At 42.5% G+C, this 15357-nt stretch overlaps 1 protein-coding gene across 1 annotated transcript in view; it reads right to left on the reverse strand.

Moving 5' to 3' along the window:
• Positions 1-1302: 1302 nt before the first annotated feature.
• The window catches only part of IRAK2 (interleukin 1 receptor associated kinase 2), a 61149-nt gene continuing 47094 nt past the window's right edge, over positions 1303-15357 (reverse strand). The window contains exons 11-13 of the mRNA XM_055344824.1: positions 7809-8009; positions 3737-4028; positions 1303-2564 (exon numbers count right to left, since the gene is read on the reverse strand). Coding sequence (XP_055200799.1) covers positions 2458-2564; positions 3737-4028; positions 7809-8009 — 600 coding nt within the window. The 3' untranslated portion in view covers positions 1303-2457. The remainder of the gene's footprint in view (positions 2565-3736; positions 4029-7808; positions 8010-15357) is intronic.

Below are 15357 nucleotides of genomic sequence, written 5' to 3' on the forward strand. Positions count from 1 at the left end.
AAAACTTTCTTAATGCGATCATTATTAAGTATTAAAATGGAAACATGTTGCCAGTAATTAAAAACTTAAAAAAAAAAAAAGGAAAGATAAATGAACCCAGGAACAGACACAAATTACGAAAGGCTCTTTATTTAATGTGTGAGAACAAATGGTTCCACCTCTCGCTTAAAAGTACAAGTCAAATTATGAATTTTCACCTATTGTCAGGGATCAAAAAGCGGGATGATATTCTTTGTAGGCTGTGGGGAAATGCATTCCCATACCTGATTCCACGAAAATTGGTACAACCTCTTTGGAAGCCAGCACTGTATGTAGTAGTAAGAATGAAAAACTGCCTCAAAACCCAGCATTGGAAGCTAGTCATATATATTATGGAACATCCTTAGAAAGGAATACTAGGCAAAATGATTCAAGTAATCCAAAAGTACTATTCAGGAAGAATGGCCAAGAAGGATGTGACAAAACAGATCCACACGGAAGCCAGAAATTCCAGCTCAATCTAACTCGAGGTTTTGATTTTCTAATGAAAACTTTCTAATGAAAATCCAATGATTAATGAAATTAAGCAGAAAAGATAAAATTTTCATCATCTTGAAAAGCATACCCCCAAACTAGTAACAGTGGCTGCCTGTGGGCAGAAGTGAGACAAAAAAAAAAAAAAAAAAAAAAAAAACCCAGTGGAAAGTCTTTCCACCACGTAATTGCTTGTACTTACTACTGGATTTTTTGGTCATGTGCATTTATTAACTTAAAAAAAAAAAAGTCAGGCCTTCCCCCTAAGGACTGATAGAAAGGCATCATGGTGCCCATGAGCCCCTGGAATCCATATACAGAAATGTATATGTACACACTGCAGCTTGCTGTAAAGGGGGAAAGGTCTGTAGGTTGTCAGAAGTGGTTCATTGACTTTTCCACAAATGTTTGAAGCTCTACTCTGGAAATGCAGGTATGTCTAGATAACCAGTATCCTACTGGCACTAGCCCTGTATTGATCAAAACAGCCCTGAAAGCAACCTACTCATGATTGTAAGGTGCTTACCGCATGCCAGGTCCTGAAACACACATTCTAGTTGAACCCTCACAGCCACCAGAGCTTAAAACAGGGATGTCAGTAGAGACTACTGTCCACTGGGACTGGAGCCCACCCAGCTGTTACACATCACTACAAAGCTGACCTTGTTTGGGGACTACTGAATGCTTTCATGAGGCAAGATTTTCCCCTTGCTCTGACAAATCCATGAAACAGATACTTTTTATTCTTCCCATTGCATGGATAAAGAAACAGAGGCTCAGAGTAACTCCCTGACTTGACCCAAGATCACACAGCTACTAACACCAGCATTTATAACCAGCACTCAACTCTTAGGCACTCTATGATAATATGCCCTTATCATAGGTACAGAGCACTTTCTCCAAACAAATTTATCTGGACACAAAACTAATTACAAGATATCTGTTGACTTTACTAATGTATTTTTATTTTACAAAAAACAAAACAAAACAAACAACACTACAGCTGAATCATTTAAAACAGGATGCATTGAATTTAAAATATCATTTGTTTCACAAAAATATTTGCAACATAACTTTGCAGAAAAATACCCAATGCATAAACCTTAGGTGGCAGAAATATGTGTTTAACATCTTTTTATTTTATAAAAAAGGACAAGTATTTAAAAAAAGGACAAGTATATTTACAAAGTACTTCTGTAGCCACATCTCACCTGTTCCTCCCAACAAGGAAAATGAACAGGTGTTCCTTATAAGGAAACCAAGGTTTCAGAAATTAAATAATCTATTTAAATAGCAACAGAACTAGACATGAGACTAGCTCTCTTGATACTTCATTCACCCATAAATAATACATACTCTCAAAATAAAAGCTCCACTAAAAATATTAGCATTTGTGGGGTGGGAGGATAAAGGTGCTGAGTAGGCATTAAATAAATATCTGTGGGTTACAAGATTTCTGTTGGAGAAAGTGAAAACCCTGAAGAGCCCTTTGCTAGGTGTCTGGCATTCGTAATACTCGATACCTGGGCCATGGAGTTTTGCAGATGGTCGTTGGCAAATATGACCCAGAGAGATTTAACTTTGGAAAGTACAACTGACCATCCTCCCTTAGATCTTGAGAGGTGTGAGCTGGCTAACAATATTACCACACACACCCCAAAACCACAAAATCGCCCACATCCTGGGCCCATGGACCAGGGTTTCCGCTTTGGTCTCCTGATAACCAGCTCTGATTGACAAATCCCAGGAAGGATGATGACTTCATGGATTTTTGTGTCTTGAAAAGCTGAGGTCCCTTCACTCACGCTGGTAGGATGGAAGCTTCTCTCTCCGGCCCAGGAAAGCTGATATTTGGTGTTTCCTGGGAGATGATGATTCTGCCTCAGATCTTCTTCTTGATTTGGTGTTCATCTTTCCAATTGAGGGTAAGCTGTATGCTAGCCATCAGGGGCCAAGAAGCTCAATGCTGTCCAGTTTCCCTTCTTTGTAGTACAGGATATTCTCCATCAGTTTCCTTTTGGCCTCATTGATTTCGATTTTCCACGAAGTCTCTGTAGTTGATGTTCAACAGAAAGTATAGAGAAAGAACTTGAACAAAAGGCATCTGGAAATAGTTACTATTATTACAATTCTTAGAAAGTCAGACTTGGTCAGTTTCTCACTTAAATCAGGTTTATGAATCAGGCCCTGAGTGTAATGAGCGTTTTCATTATTTTTGCCTTTGCAGTGAAGTCCCAACACCTGGCCCCACTTCTCAGGACAGAGAGGGCTTCCATGCTCCTTCCATGGATGGGAGAGGTTGAGGTGAACACTTACACCCTCTCTCTTTTCCCTCCTCTCTTCTCCCAGTGAGAGGAGGAACAACGGGAGTGGTAGAGCCTGGGACATTCATTAAGCCATGTTTACTAGGGGAGAGGGACACTGCATTGGAAAGGCCTCCTAAATTTTTATTTCAGAAGGAAGCCTGCGATATTTGGATAGGAGAGACAGAGATAGGAAGGATATTGACTTGGTCCCTAAGCACGATAGGAGCCACACAAGGGCTTTAAACAAGGGGTGGCATGAGTTATTTTTAAAAACCACTGTGAAGGGGCAGCCCGGGTGGCTCAGCAGTTTAGCGCCGCCTTCAGCCCGGGGCATGATCCCGGGGTCCTGGGATCGAGTCCCACAACAGGCTCCCTGCTTGGAGCCTCCTTCTCCTTCTGCCTGTGTCTCTGCCTCTCTCTCTGCGTCTCTCATGAATAAATAAATAAAATCTTTTTAAAGATTAAAATTAAAAAATAAAAACCACTAAGAAAACAAAATAACATAAATAAAACCCAATCTGGCTGGTCCCTGCAGAAAGTCTACAGTAAGGAGACAGAATGGATCAGGAGGACAGACGGACACAGGAAGGCTGTGTGGTCATCCAGCAAGAGGACAGAAGCTAAGCCAAGGGGCGGGGGGGGGGGTGTTTGAGGCAATGCAGAGAAGCAGATGGAGCTGAGAGATATGTAGGCCAGGGAATAAGACTAGGTGGTGGACTGGACATAAGGGGCCAGAGAGAGAGGGAGGTATCAAGGGTGACCCCCTTCTGAGGCTTCTCTTTGCACAGTCTGCTGGTAGATGAATGGCTGATAATCAAAGAATACATAAATGAGAGCAACAGAAGGAATAAAATGATGGGCTGAGTTAGAGACACATGAATGAGCTTGCATAAGCACTCAGATCTCCATAAACTTACCATCCTGGGGAGGCTCCGGACCTGCGCAGGCCACAGAGGAGGAATCAGCCTGCATTCCCCCACAGACCTGCAGCCTGCCTTCTCCATCCTCTGTGGGCAGGAATGAGGCAGCGGCTCCAGCCCCGGGTGCTACCCTCGTGGAGTAGGAGGCATCAAGGCTGGAATTGTCCACATCATCTGTTTCTTCTGGGGTGTTGGAGGAAGAGCTTGTGCCCTCAGAAAGCCCACTCGAAGGGAGCAACATCTCCTGACCTCTGAGCCGCTCTTCCACAGCAGCCACAGAACCACACACCTTGGTGAGAGCAGAGACAAGAATTCTTTCTGAGGGACACTTGGGTGGCTCAGTCAGTTAAGTGTTTGCCTTTGGCTCAGGTCTTGATCTCAGAGTCCTGGGATCAAGCCCTGACTTGGCCTCTCTGCTCGACGGGGAGTCTGCTTCTCCCTCTCCCTATGCCCTTCCCACTGCTTGTGCTCTCGCTCCCTCTCTGTCAAATAAATAAATAAAATATTAAAAAAGAAGGAAGGAAGGAAGGAAGGAAGGAAGGAAGGAAGGAAGGAAGGAAAGAAGGAAGGAAGGAAGGAAGGAAGGAAGGAAGGAAAAAAAAGAAAAAAGAAAAAAGAAAGATTTTTTCTAAAATTAGGATGCCTGGATGGCTCAGTCAGTTAAGTGTTGGACATTTGATCTCAGCTTAGGTCTTGACCTCAGGATTGTGAGTTCAAGCCCCATGTTGGGCTCTCTGTTGGGCATGGAGCCTACTTAAAAGAAGGGGAGAAAAAAGCACTCTTTCTGAAATCAAGAATCTTACAGGTATCCCAAGCCTCAGGAGAAATAATGAAGAATAAAATGTTGATTCTTTTTGCTTTGTCTGGAAGAACAGTGAAAGCCTATGAACAGAGCTGAACTTGCCCCCATCCACCCTAGCCATAGATGAGAGCACATGACCAAGAGGGATCAGTCACTGTATCACATTCCTCTGACATGTTAATTGGCCAGGTTTGAGCACATGACCCAAGCTGACCAATCAGAATCCTTCTGTGGGATTTTTTTCTACCTAAAGCCTACTGAGGAAGGACTCCCGATTCCTTTCTGCTGGTCGACCCAGACTCTCCACCCACAAAGAAAACCCTTTCATAGTAGGAAATAATGAAGACCCCCCCCCACGCACACACACACAAAGAATAAAGCAGAGGCAAGAGATGGAGAGGTGGCACACAGACACAAAGACACAGATGGATGCACCTTTGCTGGTAGAGGCCCTGGGTTTAGCTGGCCTAGCAATGCCTGTCCTGTCTGCTGTCTGGTTATGTGAGTCAATAAATTCATTCTTTCATTCCCTCATTCATATACTTCCTCCCAATCTCCCTTGCTCCGTGTGCGTGACTAAGAGTTTGACCTGAGTTCTATCACTTTGAACTGTAAATGCCCTAAGTAATATAGATATTACTTGTCCTTGAGGGCGTTTCTAATTAGGGAGGTTAGAAAATCAGAAGGAGGCAGGGAAGGAATGTTTCTTCTTTACACACACACATACACACACACAGGGCATACTTACATACCCTTAAGAACAATGACATCTCACTTGCTCAGTGCCTTTGCAATTTACAAAGCACATTTGAGATGTGATGCACAATGAGTTTTCATTAAAAAATTAAAAATCAGAGAAGTTAAATTACTTGCCTCAGCCAGTAAGTAGCAGAGCTGACCACTGACCCCTGTCTTACCTGTCTTCACATCCATGATGCAGATGACCTCTCATCTTCCTAGTTTGTTTATGAAATACTGAGGGCAAGGATCATTTCTCATTCCTCTTTGTATACCTCAAATGCCCTATCCCCTTTATTCCCCATACCTCCTCATCCTTCAAGGTCCAGGTCAAATGTCACCTCTTGAGACAAATCTTCACAGTATGTGCCCAATAAATGTTTGTCAAGCTAAAAACTACATTCCCTTGTAGCTAGGTGTGGCCATGTCACTAGGTTTACAGCCTATGGAGAGTGAGAAAAAAGTGATGTGTGCATTTCCAAGTCACCTTTAAAAGATAGAGAGTGTGTTCTCCTCTTTCCCTTAACCTCCTTTCAGTGGCTGGAATGCAGATGTGATGGCCTGAGCTAGAGCAGCCATCTTGGACTCTGAGTTGGAAGCCAGACAGTAAGGATAGCAGAACAACAATACAAAGGGAGCTCTGAAATCACTGCATTCAAGGGGTTAAACTAAAGAGAATAAACTTCTATCTCATTTAAACGGCTTTATTTTGGAGTCTCCTCATTATAGCAGCTTCTTCAAGTGTCCTTTAACTGATACAATGAACAAAAGAATAAAATACATGAAGAGATAAAAGCCTGGATGAAAGAATAAGTGGTTCAGGGAGACAGATCTGATTTTCAGAACATAAATCTGATTATGTCTTGCCCCTGCTTCAAACCCCTAGTGTCTTCCTTAAAATCCCAACTGTGCCTGCAAAGCCCTCGATTATGGGGCTCCTCCTTCCTCAGCAGTCCCACCACAAGCCACTTTTCCCTATGTACTTTTTGTTCTAGCCACTCTGACCTTCCAGACCCTTGACCAAGCCAGCTTTCTCTCACCTCAGGCCATTTGCATGAACTGTTCTGTCTGCTTGTACTGTTCTTGTCTGCCTACACATCACTTCCTCAGGGGAAGTCCTCCCGGGCGGGGTCACATCACAAGCTATCCCAATGCTCTTCACACACTTACTGTGCATTGTCTGAGAGCTCCAGGAAAGTGGAACTGGGCCTGCCTTGTTCACTGATTTACACACACCACACCACACACACACACACACACACACACACACACACACACCACGGGGCCCAAGACACAAGCACTGACTGACGAAATGCTGTGCCACTCAGGCACTTGGGAAACAGCCCAGGTGAAGAACAATGATTCGGGTCTCCAGTCTCTAACTCCTGCCATGTCATGGTGCAAGACAGTAAACAAGGAATGGAGTAGGCATCCAGAGAGCTCAGACAGAAACTTGCTCTATGTCCGCAGCTTCTCCTCTCTGGACCTTTACTTCCCCATCTGTAAAATGGTAGGCTTGGGCTACAGCAGTGGTGTCTGAAGACTGTTTTTTTCAGCGACTAAACCTTCCCTCAAATAAAATATTGAGAACTCAGTATAATTATGTGAAGTGAAAGGGGGTATCTGGTTGTAGTCATGGGTGGGGCCTGCAGCTCCCCAAGCCCTCTTGCTGCCAAAAGCAACTCTTGGGGTAACTTCAGTGAGACTCTCTATGCTAGACACCATTTAAGAATCACTCAACTAGATGGTGTCAAAGAGTCCTCTCAGGTAGCTATTTGGTCCTTAGAAAGATCTAGCAGTGGTCCCCAAATTTACACCTGTTACCATGGAAACCACCACTATATATCACATCCATAGGAAAATGTTCTATCTCCTAATGTGGCTGATTTCTGGCGTATCTGCCTAGCCTACAGGCTAAGGATGCTCCCTCCCTCTGGGACTTAACCCCTCCACATTTCTGGGGCTGACCCCTTGACCACTAGGTTGATATACTGGACCCCACTCCCCTCACCTTGTCTGACTGGCCAATGGGTAGACTACTGACTCTAGGTAGGCCAAACTGGCTCTCTCACTGAGAGATTGGAATTGGGACCTGGAGTCTTAATCTCTCAGTGGGAGCAGAACTGTAACAAACAATACACACGGCCATCTCCCTTAACCAAGAGGATAGAGGCAAAGAAAAGGGAGTCTACAGACAAGAGAGGAGCGCAATCAAGCAGATTCAGAGAAAGCAGAGTTCTGTTAACATCTGAGCCTGGGATCCTGCCCCACCTACATTGGGGCCCACAGCATACTCCCTCAGGCTCCTGAACTATGCTTATCCACTCCTACTTTCCTGGTTTGCTCCTGTGAGCTCCAAGACGTTCTACTGCTTGCAACCAAATACAGCCCTTGTTTATGAAATGACGTCTAGGTAAAGGCCTCAATCCAGAGCCATACCTCAGGCCTCAGTAAAGCAGAACCATGAGGCCGACGGGCCTACCCAGGCAGGGCTTATCAGCTGTTGGAAAGGCTGAGAGTAAGGCTCACCTCGGCCAAGCAGGCATTGCGCCTCCGCAGGCAGAGGCAGGCAGCCAGGGCCAAGGCCTCTGCACAGTCCTCCAGCAGCCTCCCGGCTCTCTTCTCCAGGTACTTCCGGCAGATCTCCTTGGCCATCACCTTTTCTACACCTGTCTTCCTGCAGCCTAGTGAGGTGGTGCTGCTGGGGATTTCACCAAGGAGTAAATCCTTCTGTAGGAAGAAGAGGATAAACACCCCCATGAGAGCTACAGGGATGTAGAAGTCAACCACATGTGCCCCACCAGTCCCCCCAACCTCTCCCCGCTACTGCACCAGACCTGCAAAACTTTGCAGAAAACAGGTTTTAAGAAACAAAAGCGAGGATCCAAGAAACAAGTTTTAAAAAGCCAGAACTGGAGAATTGCTAAATCCCTTACAAGTACAGGGCATTCCATAGTACTCTCCTCCAAGGCAGGGGCTTAACGTGGGCCTCAATAGCTCCATCAGGAAAATGGGGATCATAGGACTAACACAAAGATTTAAAGATATAAAAAATAAATAAATAAAAAAATAAAAATATAATGCATCTAAAGCATAAAGTGTGATCTCAACACAGAATAGACTTAATAGTCTCTTAGTCATAATAATTAATAGTAATAATAGCCACCATCTATATACTACTACATGCTGAGCACTTACATTAATAATTTAACCTTATTAATAATTACAGGTGTACTCTTTTATGATATAAAATACACATTTTAGGACATAGGTTCTGACCCATCTATATTTATTTATTTATTCATTGAAATATGAGAAGCATTATTTTTTAAGATTTATTTAAGCAATTTCTACACCCAAGGTGGGGCTGGAAGTCACAACCCAGAGATCAAGAGTTGCATGCTCTTCCAACTGAACCAGCCAGCTGCCCCTAACCCATGTATATTTAATAGGAAATCTACTATATAAATATTATGTACACATATATTTTATAAATTTTGTATTTATGTAAGTTTTATAACACTTTATACTATGTGCCTGGGTGGCTCAGTCGGTTAAGCATTCAACTATTGATTTCAGCTCAGGTCATGATCTCCAGTGGTGGGATTGAGCCCCACACCCAACCCCACGCTCAGCAGGGAGTCTGCTTAAGACTCTTTCTCTCCTTCTCTCTCTGCCCCTGCCCACTAAAATAAAGAAATGAGGGGATGCCTGGGTGGCGCAGCGGTTTAGTGCCTGCCTTTGGCCCCAGGGCCCGATCCTGGAGACCCGGGATCGAATCCCACGTCGGGCTCCCGGTGCATGGAGCCTGCTTCTCCCTCTGCCTGTGTCTCTGCCTCTCTCTCTGTCTCTCTCTCTGTGTGATTATCATAAATAAATAAAAATTAAAAAAAATAATAAAAAAATAAAGAAATGAATAAAATCTTCCTAAAAAAAAAGAAAGCAGGAATTTGAACTATACATATAATAGAAAAATGCTATATATTTATACACAAATATATAGCATATTTATATAGTGTAAATTATGCCTCATAATAAGTATATAGTTACATATTTGATTTGTAAATATATAGTTATAAATATATTTTATTTTATTTTTATTTTTTTTATTTATGATAGTCACACGGAGAGAGAGAGAGAGGCAGAGACATAGGCAGAGGGAGAAGCAGGCTCCATGCACCGGGAGCCTGACGTGGGATTCGATCCCGGATCTCCAGGATCACGCCCTGGGCCAAAGGCAGGCGCTAAACCGCTGCGCCACCCAGGGATCCCTAGTTATAAATATATTAAATACATGGATTAAATACATTAAATATAAAGAAATATGTATATAATTATGCATACTATTGATTGATAAAACATAGTGCACTAATCTATTGTATATTAACATATGAAACATTTACATTTATATTTGAAATATTTGTGTAAATAATAAAACATAAATTCTCTATGTATATTCTATTTGTTATATATATTTATTTTTTTATAATGTATACTTTAAACAATGTTATATATATACATATTTTTTATATTTCACAGAACATAGTGTTTTATATAGTTATACAATTACGTAAATATTTCAATGTTATATACTCTATGTTATGTGTACTATTTTTTTTTTAGATTTTACTTATTTATTTGAGAGAGAAAGAAAGAGCATGAGCTGGGAAGCAGCAGGAAAGGGAGAAGTAGGCTATCTACTGAGCAGGGAACCTGATGTGGGACTTGATCCCAGGAAACTGAGATCATGACCCAAGCTGAAGGCAGATGCTTAACTGACTGAGCCACCCAGGTGCCCCTGAACTATAAATATTGTACAATATTTCATATCATATAAAATGTAAAAATGGATGGAAATCCATGCTATAAATAATACAAAGTTTAATATATAAATAATATAAACTATGTATATAATACATACATAAAGGCCAGAGGGTAGGCTGCTAAATATTAACAGTGGTAATTACCAAGAATTATTTCTTTTTTTTTAATTTAATTAATTTATTTATTATTCATGATAGACAAAGAGAGAGAGAGAGAGAGAGAGAGAGAGAGAGAGAGAGGCAGAGATACAGGCAGAGGGAAAAGCAGGCTCCATGCTGGGAGCCCGACACGGGACTCGATCCCAGGACTCCAGGATCGCGCCCTGGGCCAAAGGCAGGCTCTAAACCTCTGAGCCACCCAGGGATCCCCCCAAGAATTATTTCTATTTTGTTTTTTATACCTTCCTGTATTTACTAACTGTTCTACAAGGCTATCTCTTTTTTTTTTTTTAGATTTTATTTATTTATTCATGAGAGACACACAGAGAGAGAGGCAAAGACATAGGCAGAGGGAGAAGCAGGATCCATGCAGGAACCCACTGAGGGACTCGATCCTGGACCCCGGGATCAGGCCCCAAGTCAAAGGCAGACACTCAACCGCTGAGCCACCCAGGCATCCCTCTACAACCCTATTTTATATTTATAATTAGAAAAATTAAAATTAAAAGTTTTTTGTGTTGTTTTTAACAACAGGAGTTCCTGCTCTCCCATCTGTTAAGTATGGCTGCCAGAAACCCCAGATTTTGGGATGCCTTGGGGCTCAGTAGTTGAGTGTCTGCCTTTGGCTCAGGTCCTGATCCCAGGGTCCTGGGATCGAGTCCTTCATCAGGCTCCCCATGTCTCCCTCTGCCTATGTCTCTGCCTCTGTGTGTCTCTCATGAATAAAAAAAATCTTAAAAAAAAAAAAAAGAAAGAAACCCCAGACTTTGTAACAATCTGGCATCTGCTGGCCTTTCCCATCTCCTCACCTCCTCCTCTGACTCACTGTATTTAGCCACTGTGGCTTCTTTCTGTTCTCGGAACCACCTAACCTCCTACATCAGGGCCTTTGCACTTGCTATTCCCCTTGCCTAGAATGCTCCTCCTTTTAGTCTCACCACCTAGTCATTCACTTCAGTCAGGTCTCTGCTCAGATGCCACCTTTTCCAGGAAGGCTTCCCTGATCTAAAATATCCCTCTCCCTGCTCCTTCACACTATCCCCTAACCTTATTTCACATTTCTTTTCTTTTTTTTAAACAAATATTTATTCATTCATTCATTCATTCATTCGAGACACAGAGAGAGTCAGAGACACAGGCAGGAGGAGAAGCAGGCTCCCCGCAGACAGCCTGATGTGGGACTCAGTCCGGGGATCTGGAATCATGCCCTGAGCCCAAGGCAGACACTCAACCACTGAGCCACCCAGGCGTCCCCACAATTCTTTTAAGATTTTATATATTTATTATTTAAGAGAGAGACCGAGAATGAGAAGGCACAAGCAAGGGGACTGGCAGAGGGAGAAGGAGAAGAGATGTGGGGCTCGATCCCAAGACCCTGGGATCATGACCTGAGCCGAAGGCAGACGCTCAACCACTGAGCCACCAAAGTGCCCCTCTAAGTAATTCTTTTAAAAGTCTTAAAGAAAGAAAAAAAAAAAAACCACAAAGACATAAAAACCCAGAACATGAGAGACTAACAGCACCAATGAATCACTTTATGCAAAAATGCAATGATATATGGCAAGAAAAAGCAGGGGAGGGTGCAGTTAGAGAACAGAAGAGTTTCAAGTGGTGTCTGGCTGCCTCAGTCAGAAGAGCATGTGACTCTTGGTCTTGGAGGTCATGAGTTCTGGCCCCACATAGGGCATAGAGATTACTTAAATTAAAAAAAAAAACCTTCAAAAAAGAAGTTTCAAGAAACATAATTATTTTTTTAAAGATTTTATTTATTTATTCATGATAGAGAGAGAGAGAGAGAGAGAGAGAGAGAGAGAGAGAGAGAGAGGCAGAGACATGGGCAGAGGGAGAAGCAGGCTCCATGCATGGAGCCCGACGTGGGATTCTATCCCGGGTCCCCAGGATCGTGCCCCGGGCCAAAGGCAAGCACTAAACCACTGCGCCACCCAGGGATCCCAAAACATAATTATTTTTTAAAGATGAATCTACATATTGAGGGGAGGGAAGAAAGGAGGGGCAGAGGGGAAGAGAGAGAAAATCCCAAGCAAAGCATGGAGCCCAACATGGGGCTTGATCCCACCATCCCAAGATCGAGACCTGAGCCAAAACCAAAAGTCAGATGCTTAACCTACTCTGCCACACAGGCACCCCTTTTTAAATTTTTTTAAAAATATTTATAAGAAACATAATTAGGGGGCACTTGGGTAGCTCAGTAGTTGAGCATCTGCCTTTGGCTTAGGTCATAGTCCCAGGGTCCTGGGATCAAGTCCCGCATCAGGCTCCTCACATGGAGCCTGCTTCTCCCTCTACCTGTGTCTCTGTCTCTCTCTCTGTGTGTCTCTCATGAATAAATAAATAAAATCTTAAAAAAAATCATAACTAGGGATCCCTGGGTGGCGCAGCGATTTAGCGCCTGCCTTTGGCCCAGGGCGCGATCCTGGAGACCCGGGATCGAATCCCATATCAGGCTCCCGGTGCATAGAGCCTGCTTCTCCCTCTGCCTGTGTCTCTGCCTCTCTCTCTCTCTCTCTCACTGTGTGCCTATCATAAATAAATAAAATTAAATAAAATAAAATTAAAAAAAAATCATAACTAAAGGTAACACATAGACCTTATTTGTATCAGTTTCAAACAAACCAACTTTAAAAAGCAATTGAGGGGGATCCCTGGGTGGCGCAGCGGTTTGGCGCCTGCCTTTGGCCCAGGGCGTGATCCTGGAGACCTGGGATCGAATCCCACGTCGGGTTCCCGGTGCATGGAGCCTGCTTCTCCCTCTGCCTATGTCTCTGCCTCTCTCTCTCTCTCTCTCTCTCTCTATGTGACTATCATAAATAAATAAAAATTAAAAAAAAAAAAAGCAATTAAGGGATCCCTGGATGGTTCAGCGGTTTACCGCCTACCTTCACGCCCAGGGCATGATCCTGGAGACCCGGGATCAAGTCTCATGTTGGGCTCCCTGCATGGAGCCTGCTTCTCCCTCTGCCTGTGTCTCTGCCTCTCTCTCTCTCTCTCTCTCTCCCTCTCTCTGTGTTTCTCATGAATAAGAAAAAAAAAGGCAATTTTTGAGACAGCTTGGGAAATTTACACATGGAATGAACATTAAATGATATTAAGGAATTAAGAAAACTATACATTATGAGTGGAATAACATAAATCTGGGATATGCTTTAAAATACACATACACAAAAGTGTTTTGGTTCCAAAAGAAATAAGAATGATGCTGATAATTGATGGGATGGATGGATGGAGATTCCTTACATTCTTCTCTTTACTTTGGTGCATGTTTGAAATTGTCCATAACAAAAATGGCTTTCAAGAACTGGCCATACCTGAGGCCAGGGAAGGGGAAGAGAGAGCCATGGCATCGCCACCCAGTGTGGTTGGGTTTTCTGAACCAAATGTGTAGATTATCTCCTTATTTTCACTCTCCAAAGGTAACGTCTGTTAATGGTTTGGATTATATTAACCTAGGCCTTCTGCTACAGAGGTCTATAAATATAATCATTTAGGTTATATATTTATTTACATATGATAATTATTACAGTGGCAAGTAACTACTTAAGAGGTAGTAAAACAATAGTAGTAATATTCATAGCTAACACATATAGTGCTTACTATGTTCTAGTCACTGTTTTGGGTACTGTCTTAGGTACATATTACTTAACCTTCACTAAACCCTCTTACGTATAAGTACTATAATTATCCCCAATTTATAAACAAGAAAATATAAGATATGACTTTTTTTAATCATTCATCTATTTTTTACCAAAGATGGGACTAAACTGTATGCTGTTCTGAACTTGCTTTTTTCACTAGGAGATAGTTCCCTATCAGAACATACATGTTTTTCTCATTTTTTTTTTAGAAGAATGTTTATGTTAGGGGCAACCTGGGTGGTTCAGTCAGCTAAGTGTCTGCTTTCAGCTCAGGTCATGATCTCAGGGTCCTGGAATCAAGGCCCACATTGGGCTCCCTGCTCAACAGGGCAGTCTGCTTCTCCTTCTCCATCTGAACCTCCTCCCCACTAATACTTTCACTCTCTATCTCAAATAAATAAATAAAATCTTTTTTTAAAAAAAGGAGTGTTTAGGTTAGCTTTATTCAGAAATGCCAAAACCTGGTAGCATCCCAAATGTCCAAAAACTGTTGGACTGTTTGTCTAGTGGTCTTATATACATACAACAAATACTCCTCAGCAATAAAAGGAGTGAAAAATGAGTGCACACAATAACAAGGATGAATCTCAAAAGCACCACACTATGTGAAATAAGCCTGAAACAAACAGGTACAAACTCCATGACTCCATTTATCTGATACTCCGAAAAAGAACAATATGACCAGGAATTAGAATAGGAAATGGGAAGAAGGGATTGACTAAAAAAGTGCCCGAGGGAATTTTCTGGAATGATGAAAATATTCCATATCTTGATTGTGGGGTTGGTGGTTACATAACTGTCCACATTTTCCAAAATTCATACCATTCTGTACATCTCACAAGTATGAATTATAGCGCCACAGAGTCAATTGCGCATGTCCACAGTGAGACCCACACACAAAAGTACCTAGCAGCTATATATGTAATGGTCAAAAACCGGAAATATACCAAATGTCCATTAGCAGGTCAGTGGACAAATGGTGGCACATTCCTGCAATGAAACATTACTCTCCTCACATCTACCTCACTGGAGAAGAGGTAACTTCTAGGGTAGTAAGCACAGTGATGAAATTGACTCAGTGATGATTTCACAGATATACACATAGGTCAAAATTGATCACATTGTACACTTCATCCTCATTTCTTTTTGTTTTTTTTAAGATTTTATTTATTTATTCATGAGAGACACAGAGAGAAAGAGGCAGAGACACAAGCAGAGGGGAGAAGCAGGCTCCATGCAGAGAGCCCGATGTGGGACCCGATCCCAGGTCTCTGGGATCACGCCCTGGGCCAAAGGTGGCGCTAAACCGCTGAGCCACCCGGGCTGCCCTCATCTTCATTTCTTATAAACATTTATAAACTTATGTTCATAAAGTTATTTTTTTAAGGATTTTAATTATTTATTCATGAGAAACACACACACAGAGAGGCAGAGACACAGGCA

This window comes from Nyctereutes procyonoides, unplaced genomic scaffold (genome assembly GCF_905146905.1).
Source record: "Nyctereutes procyonoides isolate TBG_1078 unplaced genomic scaffold, NYPRO_anot_genome, whole genome shotgun sequence".
NCBI lineage: Eukaryota > Metazoa > Chordata > Mammalia > Carnivora > Canidae > Nyctereutes > Nyctereutes procyonoides.